The sequence below is a fragment of the Lycorma delicatula genome, chromosome 4 (genome assembly GCF_047948215.1).
Source record: "Lycorma delicatula isolate Av1 chromosome 4, ASM4794821v1, whole genome shotgun sequence".
NCBI lineage: Eukaryota > Metazoa > Arthropoda > Insecta > Hemiptera > Fulgoridae > Lycorma > Lycorma delicatula.
In genome coordinates, this window is record NC_134458.1 from 9,002,776 (window position 1) to 9,029,628 (window position 26,853).

Sequence of the window (26,853 nt, forward strand, 5' to 3'; positions counted from 1 at the left end):
AATTTATCAACTTATTGACCACTGTGCCAAGTAACCACAAATAACAAAAAAAAAAACTACCAAGCACAGCAACAGGAGCTAGAAAACTTTATTAGTTTTCTAGGTTCTGTAACTGTGGTGATTATTTTTTTTTTTGTATATATATATATATATATATATATATATATACCACGTGATATTTAAATATAGAAACAGCTTTATACTGGATATCTGAGAGGTATTTGCAGAAAGAAAGAAAGATAAAAATAAGGCAGAAAGAAATCGAGTTCTACAAAATGAAAAAAAATCTACATTATGGTGGGTTTTTAATTTTAGTCTGCCATCTTGCATCAAACTTAATTTTTTTAAATAGGAAGGTCAGTCAACATGTGACATATGATTTCAATTTAAAATTTTACTTAAAATTTTTATTAAATATTAAATCTTCAGGTAACAATGTCTTCTTTAAGTGAAACTGGAAGAATAACTTTGTTGATAATGTAAGGGTATGGTGACAGAGTTTGGCCTTTACAAGAGGTATGTGATTATTTAATAATATATTTCCAAACAAAAAACCAATAAGTAAATCAACTGTGATCAAGACAGTACATTGATTTGAAGAAATCGGTATGTGAAGAATTGTCCTCACACCAGTAGATCAAGAACTGTCACAACTGATACAGTCATTAGATGTACTGCAGAACTTTGCTGAAGACCCTCATTCATTGATTCAGAAAGCTGTTGTCCAATATAACATCAGTTATTTTTCAGTTCAAAAAATTCTTAAAACAAATAAATTTCACCATTATAAGCTGCACCTGGTGCAAGAACTTTCGGAAGATGATTTTGACCACCAAGTTAAGTATTGTGATATTATAATCCAAAAATTAGACATTGACACAGATTTTTCTAACTCAATAATATTTACTGATGAAGCAACTTTTATGCTAAGTGGCCATGTGAATAAGCAAAACTGTCGATATTGGAGCAATAATAATCCCAGATGGATATTGGAAGCTCATACACAGCACCCTCAGAAAGTGAACGTTTGGATGGGAATCGTTGGTCATTGTATTGTAGGGCCTCTTACAGGAGATGCTTACCGCAACTTCTTAGCCAACAGGACTTTTCCAAATATACGGGAAAATGTTGGACAAGAATTAAATAACGTTATAGTTTTAGCTAGATGGGGCACCATGTTATTATCTACGGGCAAGGCAAATTTTAAATGGTTAATTTCCAAATCACAGGATAGGTCGTAGAAGAGCCATAGAATGGCCTGCTAGGTTACCAGATCTGTCTCTTCTAGATTACGTTTTTTGGGGATACCTGAAACATTGTTTATAAAACAAAACCTGCAGAAATTGAAGAATTGAGAAGAAAAATTGACGAATCTGCTCATGTACTACCAGACATGATACAAGTTATAAACGGATACTACTTGTAGTTATCATACTGCCAAGCAGTAGAGGGGAAGCATTTAGAACATTTACTGTAGAATGGTATGCTTTCAAAATTTATTTCATTAGTAATTTATGATCAAAAACATTTATTTAAAATAATATTTTAATATTTAAAATAAATAATATCAGTTGATATAGCCGTTTAATTTGTTGTGTTGTTAATTACTAGTTATTGTTTATTATTATCAATATTATAGCACTGTTTAAAGTTCATTACTGTATGCATTAGGAATGTAAAATGCAATAAAACTGTTCATACAGTGTGTTTTACCTAGTTTTATTGTTAATACGAGTTTTCTATCTATGCAAATTTGAATGCTTATAACTCTATAACGAAGGCATTAATAGAAAAACAGGTTTCACCATTGTTTTTCTTGTAACATTTTAAATCAAAATCATGTGTCAAATGTTGACCTTCCTATTTAAAAAAAAATAGGTTTGATTCAATTTAATATAAATACACACACACACAAACACAAGTATATATTATACTTTTTTTATTAAATTATACCTAAAATCTGTGATAGAGTCAGGACATTAATGTACTAACCCCAATCATCTTAAAAAAAAATTGTCACTGCCATTATACCATGAAATATTTATGATATCATGCTGAAAACATAAATATTTTGAATGAAAGGAAGAAAAGAGAAATGGAAGTGGAAGTTAGAGAAACAGATGAGGTTGGAATGATGACTTATAGTTAAATTTTAGTTATCCTAACATTTTTCAGCAATAACACCTAGATTGTATATAACAGACCATTACTCTATAATGCTTTCAAAATCAACACAATCAAAATACTAAATAAATTTCCTATTTAATACTCTTTTTGACCACATGTTTGATATATATTTATACAACTGAAAAAAAAAACCCTGTATTATCACTTACGTTTTTCATATCAATGGACTTAAGTTTGTTTAAAAAATAAACTACTGGTTAAAAAAGTTAATTCTTGTGCAAATTAAATTTTGATAAATATATTCAAACTTCAGGGTATTTTAAATGATCCTACCAACTTGATATCAAGTTAACACCCTTAATTTATAAAAAAAAAAAAGAAACTGGGTTGTTAATTGTTTAAACATTTTCATGATTCAATCAACTTGATACACGTACATAAATAACTTGTACAATTAAAATTTTTCCCTAACCAAAGGATTCCAATTTAAATAATGAAAAAATCCGTAAGCCACCAACAATCCAGCCAAGAATCTATCATAACAGAGCTCATCATACATTTATATATGTATCCAGATGAGAATAATGATTCTAATTGTAATACTTTCTTGGAATAAGCAGAATTTATTCATTTTTATTCCTCAGATCAAGAACTCTTGATCTGGGGTTGAAAATGCTATAACGATTTATGCTTTATAGTGATACTTAAATCTTTAATGTAACAAATCAGTCCATCTATGAGTTTCAATAATGATGCTGTAAGAAAACAATGACTGGCTGACCCCAAATCCAATTACAATAAATATATTAAAATTCTGATATATTTAAAAAAATAAACAACAATGAAAATACATAATTACTTTTATTTCACAATTTAGATATGAGTATAAATATTAACTCAGTAACAATATTAATTATATTGATAATGATATGTAGAAATCATAACTGAAAATTTTTAAAAGTAATTAATTTAGTTTCTTTCAGGCCTTCATGCTATAGAGATACAATTTAACATAACTTGTATGAAAGTGTAACAAAAAAGTAAAAAGATCACAGAACAGAACGATTAAATAACATTTTTCATTTCTATAAATATAGTTCAACAAAAACGTATATACATATAACATACACAAACACATATGCGCACCCACCCAAATGCGCGCGTGCGCACACACACACCACAACATATGCACATACATTCAACAAGATAACGGAGAAAATGAAGGTGGAATTATAAAACTAGGAATAACTATCTTCATCAGAGGTTGACCATTCATTTTCAATTATATTTTCATTTTTCTTACATTCTTCATAATCACTTTCAACAGTTTCATCTGACCAACAAAGTATGATACGATCATTTCCCCCACTATACAGCTGTATATTAAATGGATGAAAATAACAACAATTGACAGTACTGTAATGTCCAGGTAATGCCTTAATTTTTTTACCTGTGTACAAAGAGTAAATTAATATGTTACCTTCAGACGGTATGTAAACTAAATCTTTATTTGTGCAGGCTGATACATCTATCTGAGCCGATTTTCTTGTATCATTAGGAATTGAACCATAATTAATCATTTCATTTTCACCTGTTGAGACATTCCATAATCTTAAACGACTGTCAGTGCCAAACGATAATAAATTTAAACCATTTCTAGTAAAACATAGGCCATTAACAGAGCCATCATGAGCAGTGCATGTACGTTCACAGCTTGATCTACCCTTTCCATTATTCTGATCTAATACTTTCAGGCAGTTTTTAGTTGCTCTTACATCCCACAACATTATTTTATTGTCTGCACTACCGGTGGCAAGCATATACAATGTGCTAGGTGACCATTTACAAGAGAGAACAGAGCTTGTGTGACCTCTCAATTCATACACGTTAGAGCCAGACTTTATATCCACTAACAATGCCTTATTGACAGTAGTTGCAGCTGAAATCAATAGAACAAAATTAATTACATCTGATACAATACAAATTTTTCAAGTAAATAATCATATAAACACAACAGAATTAATATAGCTCTGTCTCCTAGCCATGATAGATAAGTGCTAGATTTGTTGAGGGGAGGAAAGTGTAAAACATGTTTGAATGTTGAATGAATGCAAATTATTAATAATTCAGCATCTAGTTTTTAAGTTCAGTTAAATTTACTAGATAACCAGTCAATTTAAATTTTATTCAAACCAGCATTTTTTAAGCTAACAGATGACTCCTCAGTCTTACACAGCATAATGTATTCATCTACATCAACGAAGAAAGATGAAAAATGGTCAAGCGGGGTTATGAAAACATTGCCCCCCCACCTCATAGTGTATCATTGACAGTCAAATGAGATAGTTCTATCAGCTACTTCTATTCTATACTTATGAAATACAGAAGAGTTTTCACTTCAGCAAATTATCTCTCATATACAAAATCAGCATGAACAGTAACATATACTTTTACTGGATGAATGCATAAATGATTATAAATCTACTGAATGTAAAAATTTCAGTGATGAATAATCTGTAAAATACAAATTATTACGGTTTTTCTTCTCTACAAATCTAGTGACTGTATATTAAATAAATGATACAATATATATACTCTAGCAGCAGTTATTAAAAATACTATTCCTTTAACTTAGCAAAATTTTTACTTCTCTTCTTTCTAAAAGATACAACTGTCATCAAGAAACATTTCTTTTACACTTTTTCCACTTAATATAACTGATGAGAACAGAAACATTAAGGAGGTCAAAAAGAAAAGAAATTAAAAGCCTTCATAGGAAAATGGCCATAGCAGTTGAAGCCACTGAAAATTATGAAAAAAATAAAGCCTACATCAAATGGCAAAAAAATGACTAAAAAATTAAAAATATGAAGTTAAAATTCACAGGATGATGGAACATTAAACTTTAAATAAAACTGTTTCTTTATTTTTTTAATAAATTTATTCTGGTAACTTTTTGAATGAGGTTTTAATCTAATCTCATACACCATCAGTTACAACAATGTATACTTATTATTAATAAAAAATAACTGACCAAGATTGTATAAATAATAATATTTGTTATTATACATAAACCAATGTCAAAACAGAATAGATGGTTCAGGTGTATAGTTAAACTAACTATCCAGAACCCTTTCCCTCAATCTACTGTTTCCAACAAATTTTTGTTATTTTATATAAGTTAAAAGTGTAAGTCCAATCGGGTAAGAAATGTCTCTGATGACTTTTACAGGTTATCATTTAGAATGAGTTTATTCTGTCACTATAACTGCAGCTATCAGAGCACCAACAACTAAAGATGGGGGATAAAAAATATGATGTATGATAAAAAATGAGAATTTTTTAATATTGCAAGCTATGTCTTTTCAACCGAGTCTATCATTTTCCCATGCAATAATAGCAATGTTATAACATATAATGATATTTTTAGCTGTAGTAGATATGTAGTTTAAATTACTACACAAAGTACTACAGTAAAAAGTACTCTAAAAGTATTAGAGAATCTAAGAAATGTCGATTAGGTCTTTGACCTTATCTAGAGAGGAAGCAAAATATAATGTACACGATTGTATATATTAAAGTTGGTTGGCATATACAAGGGGCTAACGAATGAAGAGATAAGGAGCTATGCCCCTACAAGCTATGCTCCCAAAATGAAACTTCTATACAAAGTCAACAACATTAGGATACAGAAGGGAACGGAATACCAGAGTACTTAGTCCTAGTCAGGCACCATGGTGATGTCTTCTTTTGTTAAATATTCTGGAGGTAAAATGACTTCTGGTTCAGATCTATGGGGAAGCAGCAGAAGTGTCATAGAAAAGACAAAGCAGTGAGAATAAGTGCATGGAGTGTGAGAACATTATTGCCATCAAGTAAGTTGGGAAACTTGAAGAGAGAGATAAAAATAAATAAAATGGATATAGTAGAGATAAGAGAGCTTGGATGGGAGGGAGAGGAAAGTTGAGAAGTAGTGAAGTTACCTAATATTACTCAGGAATTGAAAGAGGAAAAAAACGGAGTAGGAATGGCTGTAAAACATACTGAAGCAAGAATAGTACAAAAAGTAATTTATATAGATGATAAAATAATAGCTTTAAGGATTGGAATGTTGCAAAAGATCTATAATTTGTTTCACGAAAGCAAGCAGCAAACCAAAACATAACAGTATGATGATAATCATTTAATTTAATACAGTGCAAACAATCCAAGAAAAAAAAAAACACTTTTCTTTGCTTTCATAAAAATGAAGTAAAAACAACTTGTAATACGAAAATTAGAAAGTTGTTATAAAATTATATATTTATCTTTAAAATAAAATTTAAAAAAAGTATGTTTCTACTATGTCAAAATTTTACGAAGTAAAAGAGTAAAAAATATTTGTAACCTTAATGTATTTCTTCAGTACCCATTACGCTGCTATAAGTTAAACTATTTTCATTGTTTTTCATATTTATCACAATATCTTTAATAATATCTTCACACAAACTGTCTGCTTCCCATGCTTTTTTTTCTTCAATTACATGTAGAATATAATTTTTCCAAGTATTTGCATTTATTCTATTAACACCTTCTCTCAATACATTTTTTACATCACTTAACTTAAATATTGTGTTATTACTCTAAATGTAGTCATTTTTTTGTGCCCAAATCAATTCTATCAGGTTAAAATTGCAATGCTATGGAGGAAGACACAAGATAAACAATTTTTTATTTTGCTATTTCTTTTACTTCATAATGAATATATTTTTGTTTAACTGATTTTACTAATCTTATAGTTTTACTTTTAACATGTCTTCAGTGTAAGTGATTTGTGATTTTCTTCGATTGTAACCATTTGGAAATGTCTGATTTTCGAATTGAATTATTTGGAATTTTTTCAGATTTTAGGCAATCATAAGGTGCATTATCCATTACTGACAGATTCGTCAGTAACAAATTTGGATAATTCTGTTAAACCACTGCATAAAACTGTCACCATTCATTTCCTCATGATACTCTTGGGAGATCTGGATTTCAAACCCATAAACCATTGTTCAAAAACCAATTTTTACTTCCATCACACATTACTATTAATTGTTTAACTTCACCAGCCGGGGTTTCACCCCAATTGAGAAACCTTTCATCAAAGTGTTTTTTGTGCTCTTTATTATTCACCCATACATTTTCTTTTACATGTCCAGCATCTGATCTAGATAATAAACTGTGCTCCCTCTTCATAAAATCACTTAATATCTCTTAAATATTTGTGAAACCATGAAATAATATCTTCATGTATAATCAATAAAGAATTATTTTTTATGGACATGAAACAAAAATTCATTTGTTTTAAAACTTGAACTAATGTACTTCTAGGAAAATTTGGCAGTTCAGAATCGGTATTCACAGCATTTAATATTTTATTCAAGTTAGGAAACTTGTTTTTGAATTAAAATGAATTAACTTTTTTTTGATAGTGGATTTAGTAAAACTGTCCAACTTTTCAATCATTTTCACATGCTTTCAAGCCTTTTTAGGGCTAACATGTTTACCATCGATTTTATGTTTCTTTATTATATTAAAAATTGTTCTTTTTCTAATGCCTGTTGCACTGTTTGCTTTGTGAGGAATGTCTCTGATGCAGTCTTAGGGTTACTTGTTTTAAGGTAATATATATTTTGCTGATTAATTTTTTTTGGAGCTACTTAAGGGTTTTTCCAGTTTATGTTTCATGGAAGAATCACTCATTGTTAAACCTGCTTGGCACAAAAACACAGGGTAAATTGAAATAACACTGAATAAAACTTACAAAAATTAACTATAAAACTGTATCATACTGTGTGAAGTAACATGATAAAACAGACTGAAATACTTTCTTTCACTCAACTGAATAATGGTGTGAAACATTATAAATGATGTTATCATTATTTAAACATCAATAACAAAGACTGAACAAAATTTTTAATTGCTTAACATTGGCATGCCAAGGCACCAGACAATTGATAGCTTACAGTACATTATTATACGCATAAAACAATAATTGCACTTGCAGCACACGGGAGTGACAGAATGATTCAGCCTAAATTACTGAGATATAACTCGTACATGCTGATTTTATATTTGTATCTGCTGCACCATTTCGTGACATGGTGTATAGTAATTAAGGTGTACATTGCCAACATCGGAGTATAAGGTTGAAAATACTGAAAAGATGTAAAATAACATTGAGGAGATATTAGAAAATAAACAGGATTACTGTAAAATAATTATGGGGGACTGGAATGCAGAGGTGGGAAAAGTCAAAGATGAAAAGACAGTCAGCAAATTCTGATTGGGAAGACAAAATGAAAGAGGAGGCGGTTGGTTGAATTTTGCCAAGAGAAGGATTTATTCATTACAATTAGGTTTTTAAGAATAATAAACAAAGAAGATATACTTGAACAAGACAAAAAGATGGACTCGCTTACAGATAATTAATTTTTTGGTTGAAAATAGATACAGGAATGTTGTTAACAAGGAAAATGAGCTTTCAGGAACTGACATATGAAGTGATTATATTCTGTCAATGATGGAAATGAAAATAAGATTATAAAAAATTCAAACTGCAATGAAGGTGAAGGAATGGAATATAGAGGGGCTAGAGGGCGTAAGGAGAGTAAAAGTGGGTGAAATGATGACAAAGGCAATTACTCAAGGTAAAAGGAAAAATGAACCAGCAGAGGAAATGTGGTCAAGGATAAAATTATCTTAGGGAAGCTGCAGAGAAAGGATTTGGTTTGTATAAAGGCAATTGGACTAAGAAACTTTAAAGAGCACAAGAAATGATATAAAAAATGGAAAAAAGAAAATATAAAAGTAAAGAAGGAGAATACAACAGAGCAATCTATCAAAGATTGAATAACAAATTAAAGAGAGAAACACATAAAGCTAGGGAAAGGTGGCTAAAAGAAGAATGTAAAGGCATAGAAAATTTAGAAAAGAAAAGGAAGTATGACTGATATGTTGTGTAAGAAGGTAAAAAATGCCACATGGGATAGAAGAAATCCTACTTATAAAACAAGAGAAACTGATAAGAAATATGGTAAAAATGTTTATAAAAAAAACAATGGGAAGAGTATACAGAGGACCTGTATGAATGAAGAACGTGAAAGATAAGAAGCTGTAGTGGAAGAAGAAATTATGGAAGAGAAAAAGGCCCACCAATTTTGAGATCTGAAATTATACAAGCTGTTAAAGATATGAAGAACAGGAAAGCATCAGGAATATATGAAATTTCAACAGAACTCTTTAAATGTTTAGAGAATGAAGGAGTAGATGAAATACTTTCAATGTGCAATATAATTTATGTTACTGGAGTACGGCCAGAAGATTCTGTTAAAACAATAATAATACCAATACCAAAAATGTGAGGAACATAGCAGCTAATATCATATGCTGCAAAAATAATGCTGAGAGTTATGAATAGAAGGTTGATTACAAAAATGGAGGAAAATGCTGAGAAAAAGTTTTGATTCAAAAAAGGAAAAGGAACAAGAGGAACTGTAGGATTAACCAGAATGATTAGAGAGTTTTGAAAGAAGTGGATTGAGCTTGTGTCTTACAGATATGGAAAAGGCATTCGACAGAGTACAGCGGGAAAATTTATTTGACATCTGAAAGAAAAGAGAGTTGACTGAAAGCATAGAGGACTGATTAGAGTACTGTATATGAATCAAAAAGCAGCTGTAAAAATAAATGAGAATCTCACAAATTGGCAGAGAAGCAAGGTAAAGGTGCTGTTTATCATCAACAATGTTCACCCTTTATGTCGAGGAAATGTTGAAAGAAATATTGGATAGCCAAAAAGAAGTAAACATAGGTGGAAGAAGTATAAATTTTATCAGATTTGCTGATTGCAGCTAAAGACACTCACATATTACAAGGAATGATAAAAGCATTGGAAGTAGGAATGAAAGAATAAGTGAATGTTGTAACAGCAGAAGGAAAAATTGAATGAGTAAAAAGATATTAGTATCTCAGGACAGTACTAACTGAAGACTGGAGAAGTAACGAAAAGATTAAGACGAAAATTGCAATGGCAAAGGAAGCCTTTTTTAAAAAGAAAAACCTACTCTGCAGCAACATGGATCTGAACCTGAAGACGAGATTGGTAAAATGCTATGTTTGGAGTATACTTTTGTATGGCAGTGAAACATGGGCACTGGGGAAAAGGAAAAAGATAAGATCAAGGCTTCCAAGATGTGGGTCTGAAGGAGGATGTTGAAAATATAATGGGTAGACAGAGTAAATGACGTATTAAGAAGAATAATATTGGTCACTATCAGAAGGAGGGAAGGAAAATGGATTGGGCATACAATTACGGGAAAATAAATAATAGATACAGTTCTTGAAGGTGAAAAAAGAGGCTAAAGTTAATAAATAACATAAAGGGTAGTGAAGGTTATCATGAAACGAAAAGAAAAGCATGACCAGAAACAGATGTTGGCAGCAGTAGGGCTAGGGACCTGCCAACAGGCAGAACACCATATGACGATGAGTTCAAATTTGGCAATTGAGTAATTACGAAGTACTTTATTGCGACAGGTGATCTGTTTTGTTTGAAAATGATAGAACAAAGAATCTATATTAAATTTATTAAAAATGGAATAAAGTTTATCGAAGTGGTGAAGATTGTTTTAACAAGGAAGTTATGTTGACATTAAAGTTTATGAGTGGTATGTATAGTTTCAAAACAAAAGTCCAGAGGAAAACAAAATTGTTGGACATCATAACACACCTACAACTGATGAAAATAACGACAAAATAGACACTGATGGTAAATAATCATTGAATCACTATTAGAAAAGTTACTGAAGAGCTTTGGAATCTCCTAAGGCTTGTATGAAATAATTTTGACTGAAATTTTGGGCGTGAAATGAATAGCAGCAGCATTTGTTTCAAAACTGCTGAATTTTCATCAAAAGCAACATCAAAAAAATATTACAGAACAATTGTTAGCTAACATCACTGATGACTCAGAATTACTCAAATGTGTCAAACAGATGATGAAATGCAGGTGTGCAGTTATGATATTATAACAAAGGTTCAATCATCCAATGGATGCTTCCTGAAGAACCAAGACCAAAAAACACAAGTTTGATCGAATATTAAGTTTCTCCTCACTGTCTTTTTTATTACAAAGTGTTGTCTGTTATGAATTCTTACCACAAAGTTGTACAGTAATACTGTCAACAAACAGCATTACTTAGCAGTTTTATTCTGTTTATGTGAGGCAATATGAAGAAAATTACTACAAATAGGGATAAACAATTTGTTTGATTTTGCCCCACAATCCACCTTATACATACTGAACTATTACTTCATGATTATTTAGCCAAAAAGTAACACCATATGGACATTACAGTCTCCATATTCAGCAGATGTGGTATCCTGCAACTTTTTCTTGTCTCAATGATTAAGAGGATAATAAAAGGATAATGATTTGCAACAGCAGGTGAAATACAGAAAAGATCCACTAAGTGAACTTAAGGCCATACAAAAAAAAAATGCTTTGAGGAATGGAAGAAACACTATTGTGAGTGAGTCGCGTCTCTGGGAGGCTACTTTGAAGGGGGCAGTATCAGTATAAAAAAATAAGTAAATTCATTTTGAAAAAATTTTAAATTCTCATTATTTTGTTATTACACCTTGTATATATCTATACCAAAGTAAATGAAGCATATAAATTTACCTGCAATAAGGCAGCTTGCCGGAGAAGGTACAGGACATAAATGGTGCTGAAAAATTCTTCCTTTAAATTTTAAATTTTCTGCAGGTTCCATTACTTTTGTATCCCATATTTTTAATACTTTATCCATACCGCTTGTTATGAAAATTCCTGTATCAAATGGATACCATTGAACTGTTTCAACACTGTAGTTATGTGAAAAACTGCTACTCTTATCAATTTTATAAATCATTTTACAGGTATAATGTGGTGATCCTGTGTAATTACAGAGATTATGCACATATATGCTTCCATCAACACAACCTGAAAGCAGACTTAAAAAACAAAAATATCAATGTTACATAAAAAATAAAAATATTTATCTGAATCCTTGTTTTTCCTTGAATCCTAGTAAACAAGTACTAGTATTTGAATAATACTTATTCAAATCTTAGTCCATTAACCCATTAATTGACAGAATTAAATAAACACTACTTTTTTTTTATTAATTACTTTATTTCATCTATTTGGAAGTATATAAAGCTAGAAATATTTTCATATCAACAAAAAATTCAGTAATGGCTTAGTAATAAAATGGTTCGTTTACGCACCTTTGGCTAAAAGCATAATATAAAATGTAACTTTGTAAAAACATAAAAAGAAACCAAACTATTTATAAAACTAGAAAAAAACAACTATGAATAAATTACATTAAATTGTTTTTAGTTTATTGTGGATTTATTTTCTTTGCGGTGAATGAAATTCTTTGAAACATCTTGAGTGCAGGTGGACTTTACATTTTATACACAAAAATATTGTGTGGTTTTTGCACAGCTTACATCGTTTTCTAGCTTTGTTTGCATGTTTGGAAATAACATGCCCTACTTTGTCCAAATGAATATTTTCCGGCAAACTATTTTTTGAAGGCTGACCTTTGGTTGCCAATGATGGAGAAGGAACATTATCTCCCCGAATTTCAGCGATGCACTGTGGTATTTTTACTTCCTCACTTTTGATCAACAATAATACACGGTACGACCTAGTCAATTTGACTGATTTTATCATGGTTTACAAGCCGATATAGTTTCCACGAATTTACTATAACAGAATCGATAGCATTAGTAAACAATGGCCACCACCACTTTTTTCCACACACTTTTATTCTATAGTTTCCAATGTCATTGTCATAAGAATCCACGCCACCCATGAATTTTGTGTATTGTGCTACCATTAATGGCTGACTAATAGTTATATCTTTTCTTTCTTTTCTGCTATATCTTTTTGTATTTGTTAATGGGTAAATTCCATTGTGATTACTGGCAACTGTCACCACTGCATTATCATTCCATCTAGCTACTGCAAAACTAGTTTTTTTATCAAATGCAAAATCGAATGTACCTCTATCCATCTTCTGCAATACTTTTGAACTCTTTAGTGGGCAATTAGGAAGCCTCCTTTCTCTGACAGTGCCGGTAGCGAAATATCCTTTTTCATTGAGTAATTTAAATAGATCATATGTCGAAAAAAATTGTCAAAATAAATTCTATGCTTGTTCGGATGGGATACAACATTTAACAGATCGAGTACCACTTGTGTCCCCAGACCATATTCAGGTTTTTCTTTTTTAGCACCTCCATATGGTATAATTGGTACAAATACCCATCAGAACTACATAAACACCAAAGCTTGAATCCAAATCTGATTGGTTTTCCCTTTATAAACATTTTTTCTGAATACCTACCAAAATATGGCACCATTTCTTCAGCAATAGATAAATTGTGAGAAAAAACGCCAAACTATAAATTACGTTTGTTTATTTCATCCAAAAATGGCTGAATTTTGCAAATTTATCGTTCTTGTCAAGCAATTTGTTATTGGAAAGGTGCAGGTTCCTTTTTATTGCTCTAAAGGTGTTACGGCTCATTGAATTTCTGACTACTTCAACAACCTTATCTTCCTTACTCCAATACATTTCTGTTTGAGGTAACGTATGATAACCAGTCAGTATCGAAATTGCAATAAATCTTTTTAATAACGCACTAATTAAAGAAAACTCATGCCGATTGTTGTCATGTGCATATTTTATACTGAACTCTAAAATCATATTCAGCAAATCATTATCAAAATAAAGGAAAAATATTTCAATGGGTGATTTTCCTGCCAGTTTATTTTCTAAAATTTCTATTTGTCTATGTTCTACTGAATTTGGCAATTCTTAATAAATTGGTTCAATTTTTTACCATTTTGGAATGTTTGTTTTGGGTTTAGTTTTAGATTTGTTTGGTTTATCCTTGCAATTTGATATTTCAGCATCAATGTCTTTTTCTGAATGTACATGAATCTCAAACGTACCTGCTATATTTTCCATTGCTGAAAGCAATGGAAAACTACAACTGTTTTTTTGTTGGCTCTGCATTTTCAAAATGTGGCTCTGCATTTTCACATAACAATAATGGAGGCGCCTTCCTTGGTAAAATAGTCCCCCGTACGGATCTCCGGGTGGGGACTACTAAGGAAGGGGTCACCAGAAAAGTAAAAAATAACATTCTACGAGTCGGAGCGTGGAATGTTAGAAGCTTAAAAAAGGTTGGTAGGCTAGAAAATTTAAAAAGGGAAATGGATAGGGTAAATGTGGATAAGTAGGAATTAGTGAGGTTCGGTGGGAAGAGGAAGGCGACTTTTGGTCAGGTGATTTTACAGTAATTAATTCAGTGTCAAATAATGGGCAGGCAGGAATAGGTTTTGTGATGAACAAGAAGATAGGAAGGAGAGTGGAGTATTTCAGGACGCATAGCGATAGGATCATTGTAATAAGGATAAAATCAAAACCTAAACCGACAACAATTGTTAACGTCTATATGCCTACAAGCGCCCATTATGATGATGAGGTAGAGTGTGTATACGAAGAGATTGATGAAGCAATTAAACACGTAAAAGGAGATGAAAATTTAATAATAGTTGGAGATTGGAATGCAAGCATTGGAAAAGGCAAGGAAGGAAATATAGTGGGTGAATACGGGCTGGGCAAAAGGAATGAAAGAGGGGACCGACTTATAGAGTTTTGCACGAAGAATAATTTAGTAATTGCCAACACCCAATTTAAAAATCATAATAGAAGAATATACACTTGGAAAAAGCCAGGCGATACTGCAAGGTATCAGATAGATTATATCATGGTTAAGCAAAGATTTAGAAATCAACTCGTTGACTGAAAAACTTACCCTGGAGCAGACATTGATAGCGACCATAATTTGGTGATAATGAAATGTAGATTGGGGTTTAAAAACCTAAAGAAAAGGTGTCAGATGAATTGGTGGAATTTAGAGAAGCTTGAGGAAGAGGAGGTAAAGAAGATTTTTGAGGAGGACATCACAAGAGGTCTGAGTAAAAAAGATAAGGTAGAAAATGTAGAAGAAGAATGGGAGAATGTTAAAAAGGAAATTCATAAATCAGCAGAAGGAAACTTAGGTGGAATAAAGAGAACTGGTAGAAAACCTTGGGTTTCAGACGATATATTGCAGCTGATGGATGAACGTAGAAAATATAAGAATGCTAGTGATGAAGAAAGTAAAAGGAACTATCGGCAATTAAGAAATGCTATAAACAGGAAGTGCAAACTGGCGAAAGAAGAGTGGATTAAAGAAATGTGTTCACAAGTGAAAAGAGAAATGAACATTGGTAAAATAGACAGAGCATACAGGAAAGTTAAGGAAAATTTTGGGGTACATAAATTAAAATCTAATAATGTGTTAAACAAAGATGGTACACCAATATATAATACGAAAGGTAAAGTCGATAGATGGGTGGAATATATTGAAGAGTTATACGGAGGAAATGAATTAGAAAATGGTATTATAGAGGAAGAAGAGGAGGATGAAATGGGAGAAACAATACTGAGATCTGAATTTAAGAGAGCATTAAAAGATTTAAATGGCAGAAAGGCTCCTGGAATAGACGGAATACCTGTAGAATTACATCGCAGTGCAGGTGAGGAAGCGATTGATAGATTATACAAACTGGTGTGTAATATTTATGAAAAAGGGGAATTTCCGTCAGACTTCAAAAAAAGTGTTATAGTCATGATACCAAAGAAAGCAGGGGCAGATAAATGTGAAGAATACAGAACAATTAGTTTAACTAGTCATGCATCAAAAATATTATCTAGAATTCTATACAGAAGAATTGAGAGGAGAGTGGAGGAAGTGTTAGGAGAAGACCAATTTGGTTTCAGGAAAAGTATAGGGACAAGGGAAGCAATTTTAGGCCTCAGATTAATAGTAGAAGGAAGATTAAAGAAAAACAAACCAACATACTTGGCGTTTATAAACCTAGAAAAGGCATTCGATAACGTAGACTGGAATAAAATGTTCAGCATTTAAAAAAAATTAGGGTTCAAATACAGAGATAGAAGAACAATTGCTAACATGTACAGGAACCAAACAGCAACAGTAACAATTGAAGAACATAAGAAAGAAGCCGTAATAAGAAAGGGAGTCCGACAAGGATTTTCCCTATCTCGTTACTTTTTAATCTTTACATGGAACTAGCAGTTAATGATGTTTAAGAACAATTTAGATTCGGAGTAACAGTACAAGGTGAAAAGATAAAGATGCTACGATTTGCTGATGATATAGTAATTCTAGCCGAGAGTATAAAGGATTTAGAAGAAACAATGAACGGCATAGATGAAGTCCTACGCAAGAACTATCGCATGAAAATAAACAAGAACAAAACAAAAGTAATGAAATGTAGTAGAAATAACAAAGATGGACCACTGAATGTGAAAATAGGAGGAGAAAAGATTATGGAGGTAGAAGAATTTTGTTATTTGGGAAGTAGAATTACTAAAGATGGACGAAGCAGGAGCGATATAAAATGCCGAATAGCACAAGCTAAACGGGCCTTCAGTAAGAAATATAGATTGTTTACATCAAAAATTAATTTAAATGTCAGGAAAAGATTTTCGAAAGTGTATGTTTGGAGTGTCGCTTTATATGGAAGTGAAACTTGGACGATCGGAGTATCTGAGAAGAAAAGGTTAGAAGCTTTTGAAATGTGGTGTTATAGGAGAATGTTAAAAATCAGATGGGTGAATAAAGTGACAAATGAAGAGGTATTGCGGCAAATAGATGAAGAAAGAAGCATTTGGAAAAATATAGTTAAAAGAAGAGACAGACTTATAGGCCACATACTAAGGCATCCTGGAATAGTCGCTTTAATATTGGAAGGACAGGTATAAGGGAAAAATTGTGTAGGCAGGCCACGTTTGGAATATGTAAAACAAATTGTTAGGGATGTAGGATGACGAGGATATACTGAAATGAAACGACTAGCACTAGATAGGGAATCTTGGAGAGCTGCATCAAACCGGTCAAATGACTGAAGACAAAAAAAAACCTGCTATATTAGTTGTTGCTGTAAAAGGGGTCTCGATTAGCAAATTGTCATCAAAATCTTCTTCATCTGTAAGTTCATCAACTTTAGGTGGAATATAAGTCGCGTCAATAGCAGTTGCTTGCGATATGTTATCTTCATCTTCATCTAAAAAGGACTGCAATTCGTCAAGTGTCAGCGGTTTTTCAAAATTCTACATTTTACAAAATACTTAAATTATAATGAAATCAACTCGACTCTTGTAAAACTAATGCATGTACGTAGTAAATAAACACTATACTAAAACACGATGTAATATTGTTTGAGATACTTCTTGAGTAAATTTCTATGAATTATAAAATTAATACCGAAACGTAATAAAAATTTAATAACAAAAGGAAACGCTGTATCAATTCAATAAAATGTTAAACCAAACAAAACTACAACGATGTATAAGCAAAACAATGCAACACAAGACTTTGAGAATATTCCAACGTAACCTATTACGATGCATGCTTAGCTCATGAGTGATCACTCATTATGCCAAAGGTGTGTCATCACACCATTATCTTTAACGACTGCTATTTATAATGATTTTTAAAAACAAGTTATTTTTATCAATTGACAATAAAAAACAAAACCTAGAGATATAATTAAAATAATAATATTATTTATAACAACTCTGCTATCCAAATATATTATAAAATGAAGCAGTTACACGGAATGTTAAATTACAGTAAGTTTGAATGTAGTTAAACTAAAAAATAAAAACGTAATCAATTATAACTTATGTTAGGGTGATCAAAGAACTTGTAAAAAGTGAAGAAAATTATTTAGAAATTTATAAAAAAATTATTTTAGAAAAAGGTGCGTTTACGCACCACTGGCAAAAAATCGGTTAATAAAAATTTAAGTAAATTAATCACATTAATTTGGTTTAGAGGATTTGCAAAAAAAAAGAAACTCGCCAATTTGTTTTCATGTATGGTGTAATTTTATGCTGTTGTCTACATATCTATATCACACAAAATACAGTGTTGATGTATATTAGAGAATGAATTTATAAAGGTGTTAGAAATGGCGATGGGTTAAGACTAGACAATTTTTTGAGCAGTATCTTCCTAACTGTTTGTTTTTAATAATTCAACGAAGTGAATAAAAAAAAAAAAATACTTTCATTGGTCCATTTTTCAGTAAATACTCAGTAACATGAGAATAGAAAATTGAATTTTTTTTTTTTGCATTGTTCAGTAGTATTTACTCTACTACACAGAATTTACTGTAATTTTATTTCATACTAAAAGAAATTTAAATGTTATGTTAGTTTTAAAAATTTCACATACTATTAATATTGACATTGGCAACAAAAACTGATAAAGTTCAAATAAAAATGCAAAATATTTTAGTATTTAAAATGCCAAATTTCCATGGATTTGATAAAACCTGTAGTAGACAAGTACAAATGACTTACTGGTTCATCCCCCAACAACTAATTAAAGGTACTTATGTCTGTTTAGATGCAGAAAATACAATTTGATCTTGAAGGAGAACATATCACATATGCTATGATCTCTGTCAATGCTTTCTACTGGATATTGAATGCTGCTTTCCCATAAAACTTAACTAGAGCAGGAATCGGTTGTAAAGATGTGGTCTTCTGGTTTGATAAAAGATAAGCATGCACTATGTATGTACTAACTTTGGTATCAATATGCTAAATGATTGAAAGAATACTCTGTTCTGGAACATACAATAGATCATATCAAATTATGTGTACTATTTTACTGGATTTCAATTTGGTAATGACATCTACTTATTATCTGAATGCTGGTGACCAGTGGTGGCTCATAGTTGTAATTAGTGGGGGTGCTACTCCAAAAATTTTTTTCTGGGCCTTTTCAAGGCCATGGTTAAAGTTTTCTGGAAAATAAAAGAACAGAAAAAATGGATCAAATAGAATAGTTGGAAGCAGGATAAAAATCTAATTATACATTTTATCACATTCAAGAATATGATTTTTTTTTTTTTGTCTCTACTCCCCTGGGCCGGTCCGACTTGTTGGTATTGCGCCGCCCAGGGGAGTGTCTATAGACTCTAATAAGCCTCCCCGCCTACATGCTATATACCGACATGGCAGGTCGGCTTACTGGTTCAGATCTTTTGAGACAATCAAGTTGCCCTTTTTCTGACACCACACCATACCTTGAACGTCGCGGTATGCTGCCAGGTCTTTTTGTATCACCTACTTCTATCCAACCCTTTGGAGTCCCCAACGGTTCATCGAGACCGGCACACCTTGGCATGCCGACTCTCCCCATTGAGGCTGTCCACCCTTCCCTAACACTAAAAACCCAGACGCTCCTCCTCGTTCTTTTGTTATAACCTTCCTTATAAAACTGGAGATATCCCTCCATTAATTTTCATTTTCCAACATATTTCTTACTATGTTGAGGGGACTCATTCCCTGGATATTTGCTGTTGCTCTATGGGTGGCCCATTTATTGCAAGCAAAGAAGGTGTGTCTGACGTCATCAAGTCCCTCACAGTACATACATGTCGAATCTACGCGTCTTCCTACTTTGTACAGGTAATGGTTAAAATTACCGTGTCCTGTGAGGAACTGTGTAACAAAAAAGTCCACCTCACCGTGTTTTCTCTCAATCCAGGTCTTAATGTCCGGGATGAGTCCCCTTGTCCACCGCGCTACTCACGCCTCTATCCACCTGTTCTGCCAGTTATTCATGACTTCATTTCTGATCTCTTGCTCGTCCTTTCCGTTCGCTTTATCTACGTGTTTCTTCGCGGTTAGATCTATTGGAAGTACCCCTGCCACCACGCACAGCACATCATACGAGACCATACAATACGCTGAGATCACCCCCAAAAGTACCTTTCTGTGTATCTTTATCAACTTGTTCTTTTTATGTTTATCGCAGGCCACCAAACTGGTGCCGCGTACATCAAAGAGGATGCCACGAAGGTGGCTAGCAGCTTGCGTTTAGATGTTCTGGGTGCTCTTTGCATAGACATGATTAGATTGAGGCCTTTAAATGTACCTTCTGCTCTTTTACATACTCTATCTATATGCTCTGTAAATTTGCAATTTTTTTGTAGAATTACACCTAGGTACTTCAAAGATGATACTTCTTCTATAGCGCTTCCGTTTATTCTGATTTTTAACAGGTCCAGGCGTCTTTTGCCTGTAAATGTTATACATTTACATTTGTCTAATGACAATGCTAATGCCCTGGAGACCAGCCATTGTCCTACTATAGTCATGGTCTCGTCCACCTTATTTTGTACTTCCAACGTAGATCTACCCTGTATGAGAACCGCGAGATCGTCCGCGTACGCCACTAGTTCAACACCAGCTGGGTATTCCTTCTGTAGTAGGCTATCAAAGGCCATGATCCACAATAACGGCCCTAACACCGATCCCTGCGGTACACCTCCTCGCATATAGACCTCTATGTTGTCTTCTTGCGCCTCCACTGTGCATCTTCTTTCTGAAAGGTATTCCTCTATTTGATTTCTTAAATATCTACTGATCCTTTTAGATATCAATGCTTCTTTTATGTGATCCCATTGTATTGATCCGAAGGCGTTTTTTATATCGAGAGAGATCATCAGAGGGATACCTCTCGTTCTTCATGTACCAGCCTTGACTTCATTGGCCCAATTGTTGCCTTCCATTATGCCCTGCACAGTGGAGCGATTTCGCCAAAAGCCAAATTGGCTGGGGCTAATTCCAGCCCCTTCTAGCTCCTGGGAGATGCATTTGGCCAGCATTTTTTCGACTAGTTTGCCCATTGTATTAATGGGCATGCTGGGGGGGGGGGGGGGGTCAGGGGGTAGGAAGGGTTATGAAATGGATTTATATCTTGGAATTATTGTTCTAGGATTTATGGATCAGGCGATATTAAGGAAAAACTATACCCCTATTAATCGTCTCTCAGGACTTAGAAAAATTTCGTTAGAAAATTATTCATCTCTGTTGAAAATTATTTTAAGTGTTTGTTTACAACTAAGAAGTTGTTTACTACTTTAGAAGTTCTACTGGATCTGCCCTGTCTATTTGACTTAGGAAAATTTGCTATTATGAGCTATTATATAACCTCAAAACTATTAATTTTTTCTGTAAAAAACAGCTTGTACTCACAATAGGTGTTATATATTCACTTCCTCTTATGTCCTTGATGATTAATAACCACAATATTTCACTTAAGCACTATGTACCACTTAAGAAACTGACTAAAAAGGTTTTATATTCACTTATATACCCAATTCACAAAAAACCTTAATAAAAAAGTAAATCCTTAACCAAATCTCTTGAAAATTCACAAACTCCCGAATATCAAAATCAACAAATTATCCGAAAAACCAGTCCAAAATTAAACAAAACGCAGAGCTCAATAGACACATCCTCTCAGACAGAGTATCCACACTCGACTTCAAGAATATGATACACGGTTTTTAAGCACACTGTACTTAAAAACCGTATTCAGTTTAACCAAATAAATAAAATGTCAATACAAATAATATTTTTTAGTATTATTAGATAATAACTTAATAAAATGTCCGCTTAAAAACACTATAATCCAATGGTGCTTAATTTAAATTTCTATTTACACAGAAAAAAATACATAATTAGTTTTTATTAATTACCTTCTCTTTTGCCCTTCCGTGTTTTTAGACAGATTTGGCAATCAAAGAGCCCTTGCTTTCCGCCATCTTCTGATCACTACTGAAAAAACAACTAAACCACTTTTATATTCCTTCCGCTGACTAAACTAGAAAAGGGAATGAACAAGGAACGTTCCATACACACGGACTAAAATAAAAACTACCTTCCACCAGCATGTCAGGGTCGACACTGTGGGAGCAACAGTGCTCTCCCCCTTCATGTGCAGCTTCCTATGTGTGCATACACACAACAGCCACACATCACGCCACTGGAACTGTGAAGGGCACAGTTCCACACAAAGATTTTTATACCTTTTTCATAAACTGAGGGATGGGTACTGACTTAAGCTTAAGGATTATATACTGTACATGTATAAAAGAAGAATTAGAAAAAAGGACTCACAATAAGTGTTATCGATAACAACAAGTGGAAATAACAACAAGGGTACTGGAGTTTCATAGTACCTATATGTGAGCTGCCACTGCTGGTGACATTACTATAATTATGTAAAATCCAGATAATTGTCTCACATCCTTAAATGGTCTGAATGTTCAATTTTGTTTACCTATTATACTAAACTGAAAAGATATTAAATAAACTGTGAATTTTTGTACTTGAATTTAAAGTCGAAATCTCTGCAGCTATAAAATAATAGTTACAGCATAGCTCTGAATATTGTAAAGATAACAGACCAATCATTAAATTTAGATTTCTTCGTCAAATTTATTAAAATTATGGAAACAAATTGAGCTCTGTGTATAAGGTTTCTTGTTACAATGAAATATTTACCTGTAGATGAAAATAACACTCCCATCAGTACTCATTACAAAATTCCAATGATGTCTTCCCCCATTTCAAATCCTGAATTTTTTCTTGTTGGGAGATTTATGAAAGCCAACTTTAGTTCTGTTAGTGTTCAAGATAAAAAAATTCAGTTCACAATATTTCATAAAAATATCAAACTTGCTCCAGACAACACATGGATCAGCTAAATAAAAATATCATCTGCAAATCTTCAAATAACTTTTACTAACTGGGCCAATCAAATCCTCCAACCCCTTTTACCTTAAAAAATTCTGTTAAATCAGTCATAAATAGTGCAAGGGAGACAAAATTTTACACTACAGTACGCCTTTGTTATTTTAATATATCTTCAGTTAAATCTCCATTTACATTTAATTGCATAATAGTGTTTTCATGAAAAGTTTAGCAATTTTTCTGCCAAACCCATTTAAAATAATTTATTCCATAGCTTAAACCACTTAACTGAATTAAAGCTCCCCTTGAAATCCACAAGGATTCTGTATACATTATCAATACTATTTGATGAGATTATTGCATTTAATTGAATATATTATCCAGACACCATCTATGAGAATGAAACTCAGCCTTTTATTTAGGTAACAAACCTGCTTCCTCAACCCACATCACTAATCTACATGCATCTTTAGCAGTGGAATCTATACATTTATTACCTGGAATTCCCATTTGGCTAGGATCCAGCAGAAACTCAATTGTGTGTTGCGATGGTTCAATTCAATAAATGCATGATAGATTTTGGTGATGATAGGATGTCTAAATACAAATCTTATAAAGCTTGGAGTGCACTACACAAGTTGCTACAAATAAGAATTTTTCTAATGAACCTTTTTATATCACTACGTTACTTGATAAACCATGGCTTATCTCTTACTATCAAAGAACTATTTTTATTGTTAAAAAAAAACCATCAAGTTCTGCAACCTGCATTACAGAATCTTTGAAATTATTATATAGAGCAGTAATATCAGGGTCTTCAATGTAAATTCTACTTGACTAATTAAATGAAATAATAATATCTTTATCATTATCATCTTACACTATTATATTACTTGCTAAACAACATTCCTTTGTAATATTATAGCCAGTTATAGAAAGTGAGCAGACTAAATGAACAGATAAGGGTGATAAATGTCAATCAAGAAATTCTAAAAGCTTCATTGTTGAGCTACAATAAGTTTTTTGTACTGCCACCTTTATTGGAAAGATATGTTAAACAATCTTGAGGATCAGCTGGTGAACTTCCGTGGTAAACAACCCCCACTCTTCCATTAACAGTACTAGTTGGGACCCCTCTAATACTTATAATTAAATATTTATTAAATTAAAAAGGATTTGGCCTTTAAAAGCACACCAACATCTTGATTCAGATTACCTAATTGGTAATTAAAATCACCAGCCATTATGTTGGGTCTAAGGTGTTAAATTAAAAAAAAATCTTGTAAAGCATATATACATTCATAATTATGTAAGTTGGGACTCAAGTAAACAGAACTAAAGAAATAAAATAATCTCTCTGACCTACATCAATAACCAAATTCAGATTTATTATACAATAAAGATGATTTAGAAAACAGAGTTTTTTCACCAATGTAAATAAACCTTTTCTTGCTTTGCCAAAGCTTTTTGTTTTTTACTGCTGAGACAAAAAAAAAGGTTAAATAAATAAGGCATTGAACTAACATCTACAAAAATCCATATTTCACTAAAGATATACTGAATTATAGTGTACTGATTCAAGCAAATGCTAATGCAGAGAGATTGAACAATGAGTCTTAAAGAATACAAAATTGAATTAATAAATCCTGATAACTTATAGATGTACACACCTTTATCAAACAAAAGCCTACCAGATAAATCTCTGCAAGATTCATCACTAAACCTTCTGTTGCATTGACATATTGGAAACTGAACTCTTCCTTTCTGGATTGACTTGGTACTAAATGTCTTCAAAGATGACTAGGATAGTTTACTGTGGTTTACCTACCTCTTTTTGGTGTTACTAGAATTACTTGCCTCTTAGTAATCAGAATCTATTTGCCTTGTGATAATTTCTCTTCCTGCATATTAAACGCAAGAGTTAGTGCAATAAAACCTCTCTAATAAGTAGTTTAAATCATCAGTATTGCATCTTGAGATGCAATACTGTAAACTTTAACCTTATTCTCTTCCCTCATTAAAATTTTTTTATGACTGGACCAAACACACATAAATTTTCCACACTTCTATTCACTTTTTAGCATTTTGAGTATTTTCCAATAATGTGACAGCTCATTTATTAAAAAATGACTTATGAGGGGAAACTGAAAATGGTTCAGAAGAGAGCTTATCCAGGGAAACTTCTTTTAATCTTAACATCTGAAGTTTATTACTTCAGATGTATAAATTTTAAATAAATGAAGATGTGACTGATTTACTATTTAAACTATAACAAAATTTAAATTTCTCTTCATTACAAGGGAAATCTGTAGCTTCACAAACAACTCTGTGACAATCATAATATTTCCCCAGGGCATATTAGAAACTTTGCCCCCATCACACAGTAAAATCTGATTATTAGCTCAATCTGGCCTTTAGAGAATCTAAATTGTTAGTCATCTTAGACATATAGATTTTGGAATCTTCAATTTTCTCACAAACATCAAACCCTCAGTAAAATTACAAACAGCTCTTTAATGCTAATTTTTTATTCTGCAATAGCATGTAAAATATTATTCTGTGACAATTATTTTATTTGCATCAGAATGCAAAGCTAAAAAAGCTCATAGATGATGAAGTCCAAATGATCAAGCAATCCATCTCTCCACCACTGCCAGTTGCTTAGCTTCTCTCCTTACAAGAAGAATATGCATTCAAAAGTATATGGAAAAGTGTGTATAATTACTTGTAATAACCGTATATCACACAAAAAACAAAAGATTACTGATTAAGTAAGATTATTTTTCTAGATTCTTAAGAATAAAATCTTATAAAGTAACTAGTATCAATTTTAATGCCAAATGGTTACGTTATTCTACTAATTAAACAGAGCACATAAATTAACAACCACTGTGCATGAACACTCAATACCAATAAAGATATAGTTATTAGGAAGTATTTTAATGTACTTTTGAATGAGTTATCTGCCTCCATAAAATAAAGTTGATGGTAATTAATTTAAAATGTTATTATTTTGTATTGACGTACCTTATTTATGCTTCAGCAAAATACACGTTAGTTTTCTTGAGGTATCAAGATTTTTAATGGTTTGTCAGGCAGAACTACTGCACTAGAAAAAATAAATTTAGATCTATGGTTAGAAATTAATTAAGAAGAAAACTTTCTATTCTTTTGATGAAAATTTTATGGGCTCATTTAATTTCTAAAGTCAATGCAGGCAGATCAAGTTTGTTGCTATGTGTAAATTATTCTTTTGAACAATACATCCAGTTTCTGGTCTATGATACGGGATTTATGGTGTAGTATCTATATAAAAATTTCAATAATAATAATAATATACAAAACAATCCACTTGGACATGGTAATAAATATAATAATGACTGTTATCGATGAAAACATTGCAGTGCATGGCCAAACTTTATTGTGGTACGACAGGGAGTGAATGTATTTACTGCTTAAAGTATAAATTATTAGGTCTCTTTTTAATAAATTCTTACTTTAAAAATAAAAGTTAGGAATTTTTTAATTACTATCCGAGAAAAATAAGAATTAAACTGGATTTTCAAAATCTTAAAATTTCAATAAGGTTAAATCCTTTAGATTTGTCAGCTTTCTTTTTCAATTGTAATCGGTCAGGAATATACAAAGAAATTTGGCTGGATAATGTTAATGGATTCCAAACTGTAAAATAAATTAATCAAAATAAATGTGAATACTTACTACGAGCCATTATCGTTGTCAGCGTCTAATGTGTTTATTCCCGAGGAATGTGTAGATTCTATATCTATCAACTTACTCAACTGCAGGTTACATGATCGTTTTGTACATTCAGCAAGTTTGAAAGATAAAGGCTCTAAAATTCCAGACCTTACATTATCTATGCAACGGTACATTTTTTTTACAACACGTACAAAAGGACGATAATCAAACTAAATTTTGAGAAACACAAATATAACCTGACAAATGTAAGCATTACAGGTAAACAGCAATACACGATTTACAAGTA

General features: G+C 32.0%; 1 protein-coding gene across 2 annotated transcripts; it reads right to left on the reverse strand.

Moving 5' to 3' along the window:
* Positions 1 to 2,969: 2,969 nt before the first annotated feature.
* On the reverse strand, positions 2,970 to 26,853 carry LOC142323091 (DNA excision repair protein ERCC-8-like). 2 transcript variants are annotated; one of them, XM_075362267.1, is made up of 4 exons: positions 26,568 to 26,690; positions 21,851 to 21,929; positions 11,837 to 12,147; positions 2,970 to 4,066 (listed from the first exon to the last, which is right to left on the reverse strand). In XM_075362267.1, exons 3-4 carry the CDS (start codon positions 12,063 to 12,065, stop codon positions 3,366 to 3,368), a joined length of 930 nt encoding a protein of 309 aa, XP_075218382.1. In that variant the 5' UTR covers positions 12,066 to 12,147; positions 21,851 to 21,929; positions 26,568 to 26,690; the 3' UTR covers positions 2,970 to 3,365. The 2 variants fall into 2 exon arrangements, with proteins under 2 accessions (XP_075218382.1, XP_075218381.1); XM_075362266.1 differs by lacking the exon at positions 21,851 to 21,929 and having other exon boundaries at positions 26,568 to 26,853.

Bases quoted from the DNA above. Each gene is read 5' to 3' on its own strand.
- LOC142323091 (XM_075362266.1), bottom strand. From the start codon at position 26,740: ATGTACCGTTGCATAGATAATGTAAGGTCTGGAATTTTAGAGCCTTTA. The intron at 12,148-26,567 runs GTAAGTATTCAC...TTGTTTTTTAAG, and splicing joins GACAACGATAATGGCTCGTA to TCTGCTTTCAGGTTGTGTTG. The intron at 4,067-11,836 runs GTAAATTTATAT...TATTGATTTCAG, and splicing joins GGCAAGCTGCCTTATTGCAG to CTGCAACTACTGTCAATAAG.